This window comes from Trematomus bernacchii, unplaced genomic scaffold, assembly GCF_902827165.1.
Source record: "Trematomus bernacchii unplaced genomic scaffold, fTreBer1.1, whole genome shotgun sequence".
Lineage (NCBI taxonomy): Eukaryota > Metazoa > Chordata > Actinopteri > Perciformes > Nototheniidae > Trematomus > Trematomus bernacchii.
The window spans coordinates 1374-20000 of NW_022988134.1; the positions used below are offsets into that span (position 1 = coordinate 1374).

Sequence of the window (18627 nt, forward strand, 5' to 3'; positions counted from 1 at the left end):
CTCATGGAGAGTACGATCACACGTGATACTCTCATGTAGTGTACGATCACACGTGATACTCTCATGTAGAGTACGATCACACGTGATACTCTCATGTAGAGTACGATCACACGTGATACTCTCATGTAGAGTACGATCACACGTGATACTCTCATGGAGAGTACGATCACACGTGATACTCTCATGTAGTGTACGATCACACGTGATACTCTCATGTAGTGTACGATCACACGCGATACTCTCATGTAGTGTACGATCACACGTGATACTCTCATGTAGTGTACGATCACACGTGATACTCTCATGTAGTGTACGATCACACGTGATACTCTCATGTAGAGTACGATCACACGTGATACTCTCATGTAGTGTACGATCACACGCGATACTCTCATGTAGTGTACGATCACACACGATACTCTCATGTAGTGTACGATCACACGCAATACTCTCATGTAGAGTACGATCACACGCGATACTCTCATGTAGAGTACGATCACACGCGATACTCTCATGTAGTGTACGATCACACGCGATACTCTCATGTAGAGTACGATCACACGCGATACTCTCATGTAGAGTACGATCACACGCGATACTCTCATGTAGTGTACGATCAGACGTGATATGGAATGAAATCAAAAGGAGCTACCTGGCGTCCCCCGGCAGGTCGAATATGGTCCGGTCCAGACAGAAGACTGATGGAGTCTGAGCGGGATGGTACGGTCCAACAGGGGGGGAGCTGGGCTGAGAGTGAGACAGCCTGAGGACAGACTGACAGAGAGACAGACAGACAGGTGAGAGACAGACAGGTGAGAGACAGACAGGTCAAAGACAGAGCTTGAGGATCTCTCTAGCCGTACCCTGCCTGCAGAGTCCACGTCCAATCGCAATGGAGGAGGGGCGTTCCGTGGGCGGGGTGAAGGAGGGGGAGGGGCGGAGTTTAAACTCTGAGCTACCATTGGCTCCTGGTGTGTCGGTGAGGGTGGCCTGCTGCGAGGTACAAGCCCCGCCCCCTCGTGGCCTCTGATTGGCCGAGCCAGCAGGTGAGCGGTGTCCTGGGAGTAGACTGCGCCTCTGTCCACATCTCGGCCAATCATCTCCAGGGACTCCAGGGAGTGGGCGTGTCTCATGGTGTCCATGACGCACCTAATTCCCGCCCCTTCCTGCCGCTCCTGGATGTCGGTGCAGGTCCATCGCCCGCGGCGATATGGCTGGCCCCGCCCCCCTGTCCCCCCTAGGACCAACCGCACCACCCGGAACCTGGAGGCCCCGCCCCCCTGCCCCGCGGCATCATGGGACACGTGTTTCCTCTTCAGGGAGGGCGTGGTTGGCTGTGAGGAGCTTCTCTGAGCAGATTGGACCACAGTCAGCACCACGCTGGGAGCTGATTGGCCGGCTGGAGTCTGGTTAAAGTCCGAAGTCACACTGGTGATCTGGAAGCCACTCCTCTTTTTCCCGCCACTCATCCTCACACACACACACACAGACTCTGAAACACAGAGAAAATATAAAACTGTTATTGTCCCTGATGAGGACCAGAGACTGAGTGTGAGGTGTGTGTGTGTGTGTGTGTGTGTGTGTGTGTGTGTGTGTGTGTGTGTGTGTGTGTGTGTACAGCTGCAGGTAGTTGAAGGTAACCTGTCTCACCTCTCTTCCTGTCTCTCTCTCTCTCGTCAGGGTCAGTGTCTCTCGCCCCCAAAGCTATGCTCTCAGTTTCTCTGTTTCCTGTTTCCTCACACTGTTAAGCAACCTGTGCGTGTGTACGTGCGTGCGTGCACGTGCGTGCGTGTGTGTGTGTGTGGTTCAGGTTCTTCAGGCTCTGTTGAAACACTGCGTGTCGTCAAAGATTATTGTTATTAACCCCTAAACTGCAGGTTATTTATAAACTCTGAATTGATAAACTCTAACTTTACACACTCTAACTTTACACACTCTTATAAGACTTTTTAAAACTTTATGAACAACAGCTCGTGAATCATGCCCTCTGACGTCACCGTTGTAAACAAACACTCACGTTCACGCGCCCAGCTGATGCGCCCTTCCGGGTGTGACGTCACAATAAGTCCATTGTTTAGAAAACAGCCGCGGACTGCCCATGCGCGCTCGGAAGTTCAGCGAAGTCCTTCAACTCCTTCTTCTGCAGATTTATTTCTGTTTAAAGTCCTCTAAAGATCCGTTAAGAGAAGCTTCTTCTTCTACAGAAACACTCCTCTTCTCTCCATCCTCCGCACGCTGCTGCGCGCGGCCGAGAGCGGGTTGCCGACAGGGAGGCGCCTGCGCAGTGGGAGAGAAGGTGGGGGGGCGGGGGCCGTTTACTTTAGCTCAGAGATCAGAAAACATACAGCGGGAGGTTCAAGGTTTTTATTTGTCATACGAACATAGAGAGGACTCTTTAAAGTAGAGAGGACTCTTTAAAGTAGAGACACTACATACTGATATACACCTGAACATCAGCAGGAGAGGACTCTTTAAAGTAGATACACTACATACTGATATACACCTGAACATCAGCAGGAGAGGACTCTTTAAAGTAGAGACACTACATACTGATATATACCTGAACATCAGCAGGAGAGGACTCTTTAAAGTAGAGACACTACATACTGATATACAGGAGAGGACTCTTTAAAAGTAGAGACAACTACATACTGATATACACCTGAACATCAGCAGGAGAGGACTCTTTAAAGTAGAGACACTACATACTGATATACACCTGAACATCAGCAGGAGAGGACTCTTAAAGTAAGACACTACATACTGATATACACCTGAACATCACAGGAGAGGACTCTTTAAAGTAGAGACACTACATACTGATATACACCTGAACATCAGCAGGAGAGGACTCTTTAAAGTAGAGACAACTACATACTGATATACACCTGAACATCAGCAGGAGAGGACTCTTTAAAGTAGAGACAATACATACTGATATACACCTGAACATCAGCAGGAGAGGACTCTTTAAAGTAGAGACACTACATACTGATATACACCTGAACATCGCAGGAGAGGACTCTTTAAGTAGAGACACTACATACTGATATATACCTGAACATCAGCAGAGAGGACTCTTTAAAGTAGAGACACTACATACTGATATACACCTGAACATCAGCAGGAGAGGACTCTTTAAAGTAGAGACACTACATACTGATATACACCTGAACATCAGCAGGAGAGGACTCTTTAAAGTAGAGACACTACATACTGATATACACCTGAACATCAGCAGGAGAGGACTCTTTAAAGTAGAGACCCTACATACTGATATACACCTGAACATCAGCAGGAGAGGACTCTTTAAAGTAGAGACACTACATACTGATATACACCTGAACATCAGCAGGAGAGGACTCTTTAAAGTAGAGACACTACATACTGATATACACCTGAACATCAGCAGGAGAGGACTCTTTAAAGTAGAGACACTACATACTGATATACACCTGAACATCAGCAGGAGAGGACTCTTTAAAGTAGAGACACTACATACTGATATACACCTGAACATCAGCAGGAGAGGACTCTTTAAAGTATGAGACCACTACATACTGATATACACCTGAACATCAGCAGGAGAGGACTCTTTAAAGTAGAGACACTACCTACTGATATACACCTGAACATCAGCAGGAGAGGACTCTTTAAAGTAGAGACACTACATACTGATATACACCTGAACATCATCAGGAGAGGACTCTTTAAAGTAGAGACACTACATACTGATATACACCTGAACATCAGCAGGAGAGGACTCTTTAAAGTAGAGACACTACATACTGATATACAGGAGAGGACTCTTTAAAGTAGAGACACTACATACTGATATACACCTGAACATCAGCAGGAGAGGACTCTTTAAAGTAGAGACACTACATACTGATATACACCTGAACATCATCAGGAGAGGACTCTTTAAAGTAGAGACACTACATACTGATATACACCTGAACATCAGCTGGAGAGGACTCTTTAAAGTAGAGACACTACATACTGATATACAGGAGAGGACTCTTTAAAGTAGAGACACTACATACTGATATACACCTGAACATCAGCAGGAGAGGACTCTTTAAAGTAGAGACACTACATACTGATATACAGGAGAGGACTCTTTAAAGTAGAGACACTACATACTGATATACACCTGAACATCAGCAGGAGAGGACTCTTTAAAGAGAACTCTACATGACTGAAATACAGGAGAGGACTATTTAAAGTAGAGACACTACATACTGATATACCACCTGAACATCAGCAGGAGAGGACTCTTTAAAGTAGAGACACTACATACTGATATACACCTGAACATCAGCAGGAGAGGACTCTTTAAAGTAGAGACACTACATACTGATATACACCTGAACCTCAGCAGGAGAGGACTCTTAAAGTAGAGACACTACATACTGATATACACCTGAACATCAGCAGGAGAGGACTCTTAAAGTAGATACACTACATACTGATATACACCTGAACATCAGCAGGAGAGGACCTTTTTAAAGTAGAGGACACTACATACTGATATACACCTGAACATCAGCAGGAGAGGACTCTTTAAAGGAGAGCCCACTACATACTGATATACACCTGACATCAGCAGGAGAGGACTCTTTAAAGTAGAGACACTACATACTGATATACACCTGAACATCAGCAGGAGAGGACTCTTAAAGTAGAGACACTACATACTGATATACACCTGAACATCAGCAGGAGAGGACTCTTTAAAGTAGAGACACTACATACTGATATACACCTGAACATCAGCAGGAGAGGACTCTTTTAAAGTAGAGACACTACATACTGATATACACCTGAACATCAGCAGGAGAGGACTCTTTAAAGTAGAGACACTACATACTGATATACACCTGAACATCAGCAGGAGAGGACTCTTTAAAGTAGAACACTACATACTGATATACACCTGAACATCAGCAGGAGAGGACTCTTTAAAGGAGAGCCACTACATACTGATATACACCTGAACATCAGCAGGAGAGGACTCTTTAAAGTAGAGACACTACATACTGATATACACCTGAACATCAGCAGGAGAGGACTCTTTAAAGTAGAGACACTACATACTGATATACACCTGAACATCAGCAGGAGAGGACTCTTTAAAGTAGAGACACTACATACTGATATACACCTGAACATCAGCAGGAGAGGACTCTTTAAAGTAGAGACACTACATGAGAGACACTACATACTGATATACACCTGAACATCAGCAGGAGAGGACTCTTTAAAGTAGAGACACTACATACTGATATACACCTGAACATCAGGCAGGAGAGGACTCTTTAAAGTAGAGACACTACATACTGATATACACCTGAACATCAGCAGGAGAGGACTCTTTAAAGTAGAGACACTACATACTGATATACACCTGAACATCAGCAGGAGAGGACTCTTTAAAGTAGAGACACTACATACTGATATACACCTGAACATCAGCAGGAGAGGACTCTTTAAAGTAGAGACACTACATACTGATATACACCTGAACATCAGCAGGAGAGGACTCTTTAAAGTAGAGACACTACATACTGATATACACCCTGAACATCAGTAGGAGAGGAAGTCTTTAAAGTAGAGACACTACATACTGATATACACCTGAACATCAGCAGGAGAGGACTCTTTAAAGTAGAGACACTACATACTGATATACACCTGAACATCAGCAGGAGAGGACTCTTTAAAGTAGAGACACTACATACTGATATACACCTGAACATCAGCAGGAGAGGACTCTTTAAAGTAGAACACTACATACTGATATACACCTGAACATCAGCAGGAGAGGACTCTTTAAAGTAGAGACACTACATACTGATATACACCTGAACATCAGCAGGAGAGGACTCTTTAAAGTAGAGACACTACATACTGATATACACCTGAACATCAGCAGGAGAGGACTCTTTAAAGTAGAGACACTACATACTGATATACACCTGAACATCAGCAGGAGAGGACTCTTTAAAGTAGAGACACTACATACTGATATACACCTGAACATCAGCAGGAGAGGACTCTTTAAAGTAGAGACACTACATACTGATATACACCTGAACATCAGCAGGAGAGGACTCTTTAAAGTAGAGACACTACATACTGATATACACCTGAACATCAGCAGGAGAGGACTCTTTAAAGTAGAGACACTACATACTGATATACACCCTGAACATCAGCAGGAGAGGACTCTTTAAAGTAGAGACACTACATACTGATATACACCTGAACATCAGCAGGAGAGGACTCTTTAAAGTAGAGACACTACATACTGATATACACCTGAACATCAGCAGGAGAGGACTTTTTAAAGTAGAGACACTACATACTGATATACACCTGAACATCAGCAGGAGAGGACTCTTTAAAGTAGAGACACTACATACTGATATACACCTGAACATCAGCAGGAGAGGACTCTTTAAAGGAGAGCCACTACATACTGATATACACCTGAACATCAGCAGGAGAGGACTCTTTAAAGTAGAGACACTACATACTGATATACACCTGAACATCAGCAGGAGAGGACTCTTTAAAGTAGAGACACTACATACTGATATACACCTGCACATCAGCAGGAGAGGACTCTTTAAAGTAGAGACACTACATACTGATATACACCTGAACATCAGCAGGAGAGGACTCTTTAAAGTAGAGACACTACATACTGATATACACCTGAACATCAGCAGGAGAGGACTCTTTAAAGTAGAGACACTACATACTGATATACACCTGAACATCAGCAGGAGAGGACTCTTTAAAGTAGAGAAACTACATACTGATATACACCTGAACATCAGCAGGAGAGGACTCTTTAAAGTAGAGACACTACATACTGATATACACCTGAACATCAGCAGGAGAGGACTCTTTAAAGTAGAGACACTACATACTGATATACACCTGAACATCAGCAGGAGAGGACTCTTTAAAGTAGAGACACTACATACTGATATACACCTGAACATCAGCAGGAGAGGACTCTTTAAAGTAGAGACACTACATACTGATATACACCTGAACATCAGCAGGAGAGGACTCTTTAAAGTAGAGACACTACATACTGATATACACCTGAACATCAGCAGGAGAGGACTCTTTAAAGTAGAGACACTACATACTGATATACACCTGAACATCAGCAGGAGAGGACTCTTTAAAGTAGAGACACTACATACTGATATACACCTGAACATCAGCAGGAGAGGACTCTTTAAAGTAGAGACACTACATACTGATATACACCTGAACATCAGCAGGAGAGGACTCTTTAAAGTAGAGACACTACATACTGATATACACCTGAACATCAGCAGGAGAGGACTCTTTTAAAGTAGAGACACTACATACTGATATACACCTGAACATCAGCAGGAGAGGACTCTTTTAAAGTAGAGACACTACATACTGATATACACCTGAACATCAGCAGGAGAGGACTCTTTAAAGTAGAGACACTACATACTGATATACACCTGAACATCAGCAGGAGAGGACTCTTTAAAGTAGAGACACTACATACTGATATACACCTGAACATCAGCAGGAGAGGACTCTTTAAAGTAGAGACACTACATACTGATATACACCTGAACATCAGCAGGAGAGGACTCTTTAAAGTAGAGACACTACATACTGATATACACCTGAACATCAGCAGGAGAGGACTCTTTAAAGTAGAGGACACTACATACTGATATACACCTGAACATCAGCAGGAGAGGACTCTTTAAAGTAGAGACACTACATACTGATATACACCTGAACATCAGCAGGAGAGGACTCTTTAAAGTAGAGCCACTACATACTGATATACACCTGAACATCAGCAGGAGAGGACTCTTTAAAGTAGAGACACTACATACTGATATACACCTGAACATCAGCAGGAGAGGACTCTTTAAAGTAGAGACACTACATACTGATATACACCTGAACATCAGCAGGAGAGGACTCTTTAAAGTAGAGACACTACATTACTGATATACACCTGAACATCAGCAGGAGAGGACTCTTTAAAGTAGAGACACTACATACTGATATACACCTGAACATCAGCAGGAGAGGACTCTTTAAAGTAGAGACACTACATACTGATATACACCTGAACATCAGCAGGAGAGGACTCTTTAAAGTAGAGACACTACATACTGATATACACCTGAACATCAGCAGGAGAGGACTTTTTAAAGTAGAGACACTACATACTGATATACACCTGAACATCAGCAGGAGAGGACTCTTTAAAGTGGAAACACTACATACTGATATACACCTGAACATCAGCAGGAGAGGACTCTTTAAAGGAGAGCCACTACATACTGATATACACCTGAACATCAGCAGGAGAGGACTCTTTAAAGTAGAGACACTACATACTGATATACACCTGAACATCAGCAGGAGAGGACTCTTTAAAGTAGAGACACTACATACTGATATACACCTGAACATCAGCAGGAGAGGACTCTTTAAAGTAGAGACACTACTTACTGATATACACCTGAACATCAGCAGGAGAGGACTCTTTAAAGTAGAGACACTACATACTGATATACACCTGAACATCAGCAGGAGAGGACTCTTTAAAGTAGAGACACTACATACTGATATACACCTGAACATCAGCAGGAGAGGACTCTTTAAAGTAGAGACACTAGATACTGATATACACCTGAACATCAGCAGGAGAGGACTCTTTAAACTAGAGACACTACATACTGATATACACCTGAACATCAGCAGGAGAGGACTCTTTAAAGTAGAGACACTACATACTGATATACACCTGAACATCAGCAGGAGAGGACTCTTTAAAGTAGAGACACTACATACTGATATACACCTGAACATCAGCAGGAGAGGACTCTTTAAAGTAGAGACACTACATACTGATATACACCTGAACATCAGCAGGAGAGGACTCTTTAAAGTAGAGACACTACATACTGATATACACCTGAACATCAGCAGGAGAGGACTTTTTAAAGTAGAGACACTACATACTGATATACACCTGAACATCAGCAGGAGAGGACTCTTTAAAGTAGAAACACTACATACTGATATACACCTGAACATCAGCAGGAGAGGACTCTTTAAAGTAGAGCCACTACATACTGATATACACCTGAACATCAGCAGGAGAGGACTCTTTAAAGTAGAGACACTACATACTGATATACACCTGAACATCAGCAGGAGAGGACTCTATAAAGTAGAGACACTACATACTGATATACACCTGAACATCAGCAGGAGAGGACTCTTTAAAGTAGAGACACTACATACTGATATACACCTGAACATCAGCAGGAGAGGACTCTTTAAAGTAGAGACACTACATACTGATATACACCTGAACATCAGCAGGAGAGGACTCTTTAAAGTAGAGACACTACATACTGATATACACCTGAACATCAGCAGGAGAGGACTCTTTAAAGTAGAGACACTACATACTGATATACACCTGAACATCAGCAGGAGAGGACTCTTTAAAGTAGAGACACTACATACTGATATACACCTGAACATCAGCAGGAGAGGACTCTTTAAAGTAGAGACACTACATACTGATATACACCTGAACATCAGCAGGAGAGGACTCTTTAAAGTAGAGACACTACATACTGATATACACCTGAACATCAGCAGGAGAGGACTCTTTAAAGTAGAGACACTACATACTGATATACACCTGAACATCAGCAGGAGAGGACTCTTTAAAGTAGAGACACTACATACTGATATACACCTGAACATCAGCAGGAGAGGACTCTTTAAAGTAGAGACACTACATACTGATATACACCTGAACATCAGCAGGAGAGGACTCTTTAAAGTAGAGACACTACATACTGATATACACCTGCACATCAGCAGGAGAGGACTCTTTAAAGTAGAGACACTACATACTGATATACACCTGAACATCAGCAGGAGAGGACTCTTTAAAGTAGAGACACTACATACTGATATACACCTGAACATCAGCAGGAGAGGACTCTTTAAAGTAGAGACACTACATACTGATATACACCTGAACATCAGCAGGAGAGGACTCTTTAAAGTAGAGACACTACATACTGATATACACCTGAACATCAGCAGGAGAGGACTCTTTAAAGTAGAGACACTACATACTGATATACACCTGAACATCAGCAGGAGAGGACTCTTTAAAGTAGAGCCACTACATACTGATATACACCTGAACATCAGCAGGAGAGGACTCTTTAAAGTAGAGACACTACATACTGATATACACCTGAACATCAGCAGGAGAGGACTCTTTAAAGTAGAGACACTACATACTGATATACACCTGAACATCAGCAGGAGAGGACTCTTTAAAGTAGAGACACTACATACTGATATACACCTGAACATCAGCAGGAGAGGACTCTTTAAAGTAGAGACACTACATACTGATATACACCTGAACATCAGCAGGAGAGGACTCTTTAAAGTAGAGACACTACATACTGATATACACCTGAACATCAGCAGGAGAGGACTCTTTAAAGTAGAGGACACTACATACTGATATACACCTGAACATCAGTAGGAGAGGAGTCTTTAAAGTAGAGACACTACATACTGATATACACCTGAACATCAGCAGGAGAGGACTTTTTTAAAGTAGAGACACTACATACTGATATACACCTGAACATCAGCAGGAGAGGACTTTTAAAGTAGAGACACTACATACTGATATACACCTGAACATCAGCAGGAGAGGACTCTTTAAAGTAGAAACACTACATACTGATATACACCTGAACATCAGCAGGAGAGGACTCTTTAAAGGAGAGCCACTACATACTGATATACACCTGAACATCAGCAGGAGAGGACTCTTTAAAGTAGAGACACTACATACTGATATACACCTGAACATCAGTAGGAGAGGACTCTTTAAAGTAGAGACACTACATACTGATATACACCTGAACATCAGCAGGAGAGGACTTTTTAAAGTAGAGACACTACATACTGATATACACCTGAACATCAGCAGGAGAGGACTTTTTAAAGTAGAGACACTACATACTGATATACACCTGAACATCAGCAGGAGAGGACTCTTTAAAGTAGAAACACTACATACTGATATACACCTGAACATCAGCAGGAGAGGACTCTTTAAAGGAGAGCCACTACATACTGATATACACCTGAACATCAGCAGGAGAGGACTCTTTAAAGTAGAGACACTACATACTGATATACACCTGAACATCAGCAGGAGAGGACTCTTTAAAGTAGAGACACTACATACTGATATACACCTGAACATCAGCAGGAGAGGACTCTTTAAAGTAGAGACACTACTTACTGATATACACCTGAACATCAGCAGGAGAGGACTCTTTAAAGTAGAGACACTACATACTGATATACACCTGAACATCAGCAGGAGAGGACTCTTTAAAGTAGAGACACTAGATACTGATATACACCTGAACATCAGCAGGAGAGGACACTTTAAAGTAGAGACACTACATACTGATATACACCTGAACATCAGCAGGAGAGGACTTTTTAAAGTAGAGACACTACATACTGATATACACCTGAACATCAGCAGGAGAGGACTCTTTAAAGTGGAAACACTACATACTGATATACACCTGAACATCAGCAGGAGAGGACTCTTTAAAGGAGAGCCACTACATACTGATATACACCTGAACATCAGCAGGAGAGGACTCTTTAAAGTAGAGACACTACATACTGATATACACCTGAACATCAGCAGGAGAGGACTCTTTAAAGTAGAGACACTACATACTGATATACACCTGAACATCAGCAGGAGAGGACTCTTTAAAGTAGAGACACTACATTACTGATATACACCTGAACATCAGCAGGAGAGGACTCTTTAAAGTAGAGACACTACATACTGATATACACCTGAACATCAGCAGGAGAGGACTCTTTAAAGTAGAGACACTACTTACTGATATACACCTGAACATCAGCAGGAGAGGACTCTTTAAAGTAGAGACACTAGATACTGATATACACCTGAACATCAGCAGGAGAGGACTCTTTAAACTAGAGACACTACATACTGATATACACCTGAACATCAGCAGGAGAGGACTCTTTAAAGTAGAGACACTACATACTGATATACACCTGAACATCAGCAGGAGAGGACTCTTTAAAGTAGAGACACTACATACTGATATACACCTGAACATCAGCAGGAGAGGACTCTTTAAAGTAGAGACACTACATACTGATATACACCTGAACATCAGCAGGAGAGGACTCTTTAAAGTAGAGACACTACATACTGATATACACCTGAACATCAGCAGGAGAGGACTCTTTAAAGTAGAGACACTACATACTGATATACACCTGAACATCAGCAGGAGAGGACTCTTTAAAGTAGAGACACTACATACTGATATACACCTGAACATCAGCAGGAGAGGACCTCTTTAAAGTAGAGACACTACATACTGATATACACCTGAACATCAGCAGGAGAGGACTCTTTAAAGTAGAGACACTACATACTGATATACACCTGAACATCAGCAGGAGAGGACTCTTTAAAGTAGAGACACTACATACTGATATACACCTGAACATCAGCAGGAGAGGACTCTTTAAAGTAGAGACACTACATACTGATATACACCTGAACATCAGCAGGAGAGGACTCTTTAAAGTAGAGACACTACATACTGATATACACCTGAACATCAGCAGGAGAGGACTCTTTAAAGTAGAGACACTACATACTGATATACACCTGAACATCAGCAGGAGAGGACTCTTTAAAGTAGAGACACTACATACTGATATACACCTGAACATCAGCAGGAGAGGACTCTTTAAAGTAGAGACACTACATACTGATATACACCTGAACATCAGCAGGAGAGGGACTCTTTAAAGTAGAGACACTACATACTGATATACACCTGAACATCAGCAGGAGAGGACTCTTTAAAGTAGAGACCACTACATACTGATATACACCTGAACATCAGCAGGAGAGGACTCTTTAAAGTAGAGACACTACATACTGATATACACCTGAACATCAGCAGGAGAGGACTCTTTAAAGTAGAGACACTACATACTGATATACACCTGAACATCAGCAGGAGAGGACTCTTTAAAGTAGAGACACTACATACTGATATACACCTGAACATCAGCAAGGAGAGGACTCTTTAAAGTAGAGACACTACATACTGATATACACCTGAACATCAGCAGGAGAGGACTCTTTAAAGTAGAGACACTACATACTGATATACACCTGAACATCAGCAGGAGAGGACTCTTTAAAGTAGAGACACTACATACTGATATACACCTGACATCAGCAGGAGAGGACTCTTTAAAGTAGAGACACTACATACTGATATACACCTGAACATCAGCAGGAGAGGACTCTTAAAGTAGAGACACTACATACTGATATACACCCTGAACATCAGCAGGAGAGGACTTTTTAAAGTAGAGACACTACATACTGATATACACCTGAACATCAGCAGGAGAGGACTCTTTAAAGTAGAGACACTACATACTGATATACACCTGAACATCAGCAGGAGAGGACTCTTTAAAGTAGAAACACTACATACTGATATACACCTGAACATCAGCAGGAGAGGACTCTTTAAAGGAGAGCCACTACATACTGATATACACCTGAACATCAGCAGGAGAGGACTCTTTAAAGTAGAGACACTACATACTGATATACACCTGAACATCAGCAGGAGAGGACTCTTTAAAGTAGAGACACTACATACTGATATACACCTGAACATCAGCAGGAGAGGACTTTTAAAGTAGAGACACTACATACTGATATACACCTGAACATCAGCAGGAGAGGACTCTTTAAAGTAGAGACACTACATACTGATATACACCTGAACATCAGCAGGAGAGGACTCTTTAAAGTAGAGACACTACATACTGATATACACCTGAACATCAGCAGGAAGAGGACTATTTAAAGTAGAGCCACTACATACTGATATACACCTGAACATCAGCAGGAGAGGACTCTTTAAAGTAGAGACACTACATACTGATATACACCTGAACATCAGCAGGAGAGGACTCTTTAAAGTAGAGACACTACATACTGATATACACCTGAACATCAGCAGGAGAGGACTCTTTAAAGTAGAGACACTACATACTGATATACACCTGAACATCAGCAGGAGAGGACTCTTTAAAGTAGAGACACTACATACTGATATACACCTGAACATCAGCAGGAGAGGACTCTTTAAAGTAGAGACACTACATACTGATATACACCTGAACATCAGCAGGAGAGGACTCTTTAAAGTAGAGACACTACATACTGATATACACCTGAACATCAGCAGGAGAGGACTCTTTAAAGTAGAGACACTACATACTGATATACACCTGAACATCAGCAGGAGAGGACTCTTTAAAGTAGAGACACTACATACTGATATACACCTGAACATCAGCAGGAGAGGACTCTTTAAAGTAGAGACACTACATACTGATATACACCTGAACATCAGCAGGAGAGGACTCTTTAAAGTAGAGACACTACATACTGATATACACCTGAACATCAGCAGGAGAGGACTCTTTAAAGTAGAGACACTACATTACTGATATACACCTGAACATCAGCAGGAGAGGACTCTTTAAAGTAGAGACACTACATACTGATATACACCTGAACATCAGCAGGAGAGGACTCTTTAAAGTAGAGACACTACATACTGATATACACCTGAACATCAGCAGGAGAGGACTCTTTAAAGTAGAGACACTACATACTGATATACACCTGAACATCAGCAGGAGAGGACTCTTTTAAAGTAGAGACACTACATACTGATATACACCTGAACATCAGCAGGAGAGGACTCTTTAAAGTAGAGACACTACATACTGATATACACCTGAACATCAGCAGGAGAGGACTCTTTAAAGTAGAAGACACTACATACTGATATACACCTGAACATCAGCAGGAGAGGACTCTTTAAAGTAGAGACACTACATACTGATATACACCTGAACATCAGCAGGAGAGGACTCTTTAAAGTAGAGACACTACATACTGATATACACCTGAACATCAGCAGGAGAGGACTCTTTAAAGTAGAGACCACTACATACTGATATACACCTGAACATCAGCAGGAGAGGACTCTTTAAAGTAGAGACACTACATACTGATATACACCTGAACATCAGCAGGAGAGGACTCTTTAAAGTAGAGACACTACATACTGATATACACCTGAACATCAGCAGGAGAGGACTCTTAAAGTAGAGACACTACATACTGATATACACCTGAACATCAGCAGGAGAGGACTCTTTAAAGTAGAGACACTACATACTGATATACACCTGAACATCAGCAGGAGAGGACTTTTTAAAGTAGAGACACTACATACTGATATACACCTGAACATCAGCAGGAGAGGACTCTTTAAAGTAGAGACACTACATACTGATATACACCTGAACATCAGCAGGAGAGGACTCTTTAAAGTAGAGACACTACATACTGATATACACCTGAACATCAGCAGGAGAGGACTCTTTAAAGTAGAGCCACTACATACTGATATACACCTGAACATCAGCAGGAGAGGACTCTTTAAAGTAGAGACACTACATACTGATATACACCTGAACATCAGCAGGAGAGGACTCTTTAAAGTAGAGACACTACATACTGATATACACCTGAACATCAGCAGGAGAGGACTCTTTTAAAGTAGAGACACTACATACTGATATACACCTGAACATCAGCAGGAGAGGACTCTTTTAAAGTAGAGACACTACATACTGATATACACCTGAACATCAGCAGGAGAGGACTCTTTAAAGTAGAGACACTACATACTGATATACACCTGAACATCAGCAGGAGAGGACTCTTTAAAGTAGAGACACTACATACTGATATACACCTGAACATCAGCAGGAGAGGACTCTTTAAAGTAGAGACACTACATACTGATATACACCTGAACATCAGCAGGAGAGGACTCTTTAAAGTAGAGACACTACATACTGATATACACCTGAACATCAGCAGGAGAGGACTCTTTAAAGTAGAGACACTACATACTGATATACACCTGAACATCAGCAGGAGAGGACTCTTTAAAGTAGAGACACTACATACTGATATACACCTGAACATCAGCAGGAGAGGACTCTTTAAAGTAGAGACACTACATACTGATATACACCTGAACATCAGCAGGAGAGGACTCTTTAAAGTAGAGACACTACATACTGATATACACCTGAACATCAGCAGGAGAGGACTCTTTAAAGTAGAGACACTACATACTGATATACACCTGAACATCAGCAGGAGAGGACTCTTTAAAGTAGAGACACTACATACTGATATACACCTGAACATCAGCAGGAGAGGACTCTTTAAAGTAGAGACACTACATACTGATATACACCTGAACATCAGCAGGAGAGGACTCTTTAAAGTAGAGACACTACATACTGATATACACCTGAACATCAGCAGGAGAGGACTCTTTAAAGTAGAGACACTACATACTGATATACACCTGAACATCAGCAGGAGAGGACTCTTAAAGTAGAGACACTACATACTGATATACACCTGAACATCAGCAGGAGAGGACTCTTTAAAGTAGAGACACTACATTACTGATATACACCTGAACATCAGCAGGAGAGGACTCTTTAAAGTAGAGACACTACATACTGATATACACCTGAACATCAGCAGGAGAGGACTCTTTAAAGTAGAGACACTACATACTGATATACACCTGAACATCAGCAGGAGAGGACTCTTTAAAGTAGAGACACTACATACTGATATACACCTGAACATCAGCAGGAGAGGACTCTTTAAAGTAGAGACACTACATACTGATATACACCTGAACATCAGCAGGAGAGGACTCTTTAAAGTAGAGACACTACATACTGATATACACCTGATCAGCAGGGACTCTTTAAAGGAAGAGCTTCATGACTCATGACACGATCATCACTTTAAAACGTGTTTTATTGTGACAGACACACAGTGGGAACCTCATGTATTTTATTAGAAATGTTACAACAACACTGAACCTGCTCGTACCGCTGTGCAAAGTCTCGTCTACTTTCGAGGCGAGCCGCAGCTCGTCTCAAACAAGCCTACTGTGTTCGGGTCACATGACGGGTCACATGGCGGGTCACATGGCGGGTCACATGGCGGGTCACATGGCGGGTCACATGGCGGGTCACATCGCGGGTCACATCGCGGGTCACTTGACGGGTCACATGGGGGGTCACATGGCGGGTCACTTGACGGGTCACATGGCGGGTCACATGGCTGGTCACTTGACGGGTCACATGGCGGGTCACATGGCGGGTCACATGGGGGGTCACTTGACGGGTTACATGGCGGGTCACATGGCGGGTCACATGGCGGGTCACTTGACGGGTCACATGGGGGGTCACATGGCGTGTCACATGGGGGGTCACATGGCGGGTCACATGACGGGTCACATGGGGGTCACATGGCGGGTCACATGACGGGTCACATGGCGTGTCACATGACGGGTCACATGGCGGGTCACATGGCGGGTCACATGGCGGGTCAAATGGGACTCTGAAGATAAAAGGATAACTGGAAGGAAGCTGTACCTGTCAATCACCTGCAACATCTTTATAAGATCATTAATCACAACAAACATGTGATCGATGGGCCATGCTAGCTCTGTTAGCATTGAAGCTCAGGCATTTAAGGTCAATTAAAAGACATATAAAGGTCATATGAAGGTCTTTTAAAGGTCATACGAAGGTCTTTTAAAGGTCATATGAAGGTCTTTTAAAGGTCATATGAAGGATGAAGGTCTTTTAAAGGTCATATGAAGGTCTTTTAAAGGTCATATGAAGGATGAAGGTCTTTTAAAGGTCTTACGAAGGTCTTTTAAAGGTCATATGAAGGATGAAGGTCTTTTAAAGGTCATATGAAGGTGAGGTGCTGGTGTTCATCGAGGCCGTATTTTTCTTTGTTCTGCTCGAACAGGTGGGTCAGACTCTGCAGGTAAATCCGATGCAGACCCTCGATGTCCTCTGAGCTGGGACTGGGAGTCCGGACCAATGGGATGGGCTCTCCCACTGAAGAGCAGACAGGAAACAAACTCACAGCTTCAAAAACTCTCCTGGGCTGGTCAATGGTGTATACTGGGCTAAAGACAGGCTAATGTTAGGCTAATGCTGGGCTAAAGACAGGCTAATGTTAGGCTAATGTTAGGCTAAAGACAGGCTAATGTTAGGCTAAAGACAGGCTAATGTTAGGCTAATGTTAGGCTAATGTTAGGCTAAAGACAGGCTAATGTTAGGCTAATGTTAGGCTAAAGACAGGCTAATGTTAGGCTAATGCTGGGCTAAAGACAGGCTAATGCTGGGCTAAAGACAGGCTAATGTTAGGCTAATGTTAGGCTAATGTTAGGCTAAAGACAGGCTAATGTTAGGCTAAAGACAGGCTAATGTTAGGCTAATGTTAGGCTAATGTTAGGC

General features: G+C 42.5%; 3 protein-coding genes across 3 annotated transcripts in view; 1 reads left to right on the top strand and 2 right to left on the bottom strand.

Moving 5' to 3' along the window:
* Nucleotides 1–652: 652 nt before the first annotated feature.
* zgc:153012 (uncharacterized protein LOC777626 homolog) lies at nt 653–2251 on the bottom strand (the record flags this gene model as incomplete). Its single annotated transcript, XM_034122153.1, is given in 4 exon segments — nt 653–774; nt 864–1492; nt 1651–1833; nt 2018–2251. Coding segments are annotated over 2 exon segments (728 nt in total), but the record flags the coding sequence as incomplete, so codon positions are not given.
* Nucleotides 2252–17107: 14856 nt separating this feature from the next.
* Nucleotides 17108–18627, bottom strand: part of mogat3a (monoacylglycerol O-acyltransferase 3a) — a gene marked incomplete at its 5' end in the record, with an annotated part of 8147 nt that continues 6627 nt past the window's right edge. Inside the window, 1 exon segment of the mRNA XM_034122151.1 lies at nt 17108–18225. Within this exon segment, the coding sequence (XP_033978042.1) occupies nt 18071–18225 (155 nt within the window).
* LOC117475802 (tenecin-3-like) lies at nt 17119–17919 on the top strand. Its single transcript, XM_034122152.1, has 2 exons — nt 17119–17550; nt 17706–17919. Exons 1-2 carry the CDS (start codon nt 17155–17157, stop codon nt 17715–17717), a joined length of 408 nt encoding a protein of 135 aa, XP_033978043.1. The 5' UTR covers nt 17119–17154; the 3' UTR covers nt 17718–17919.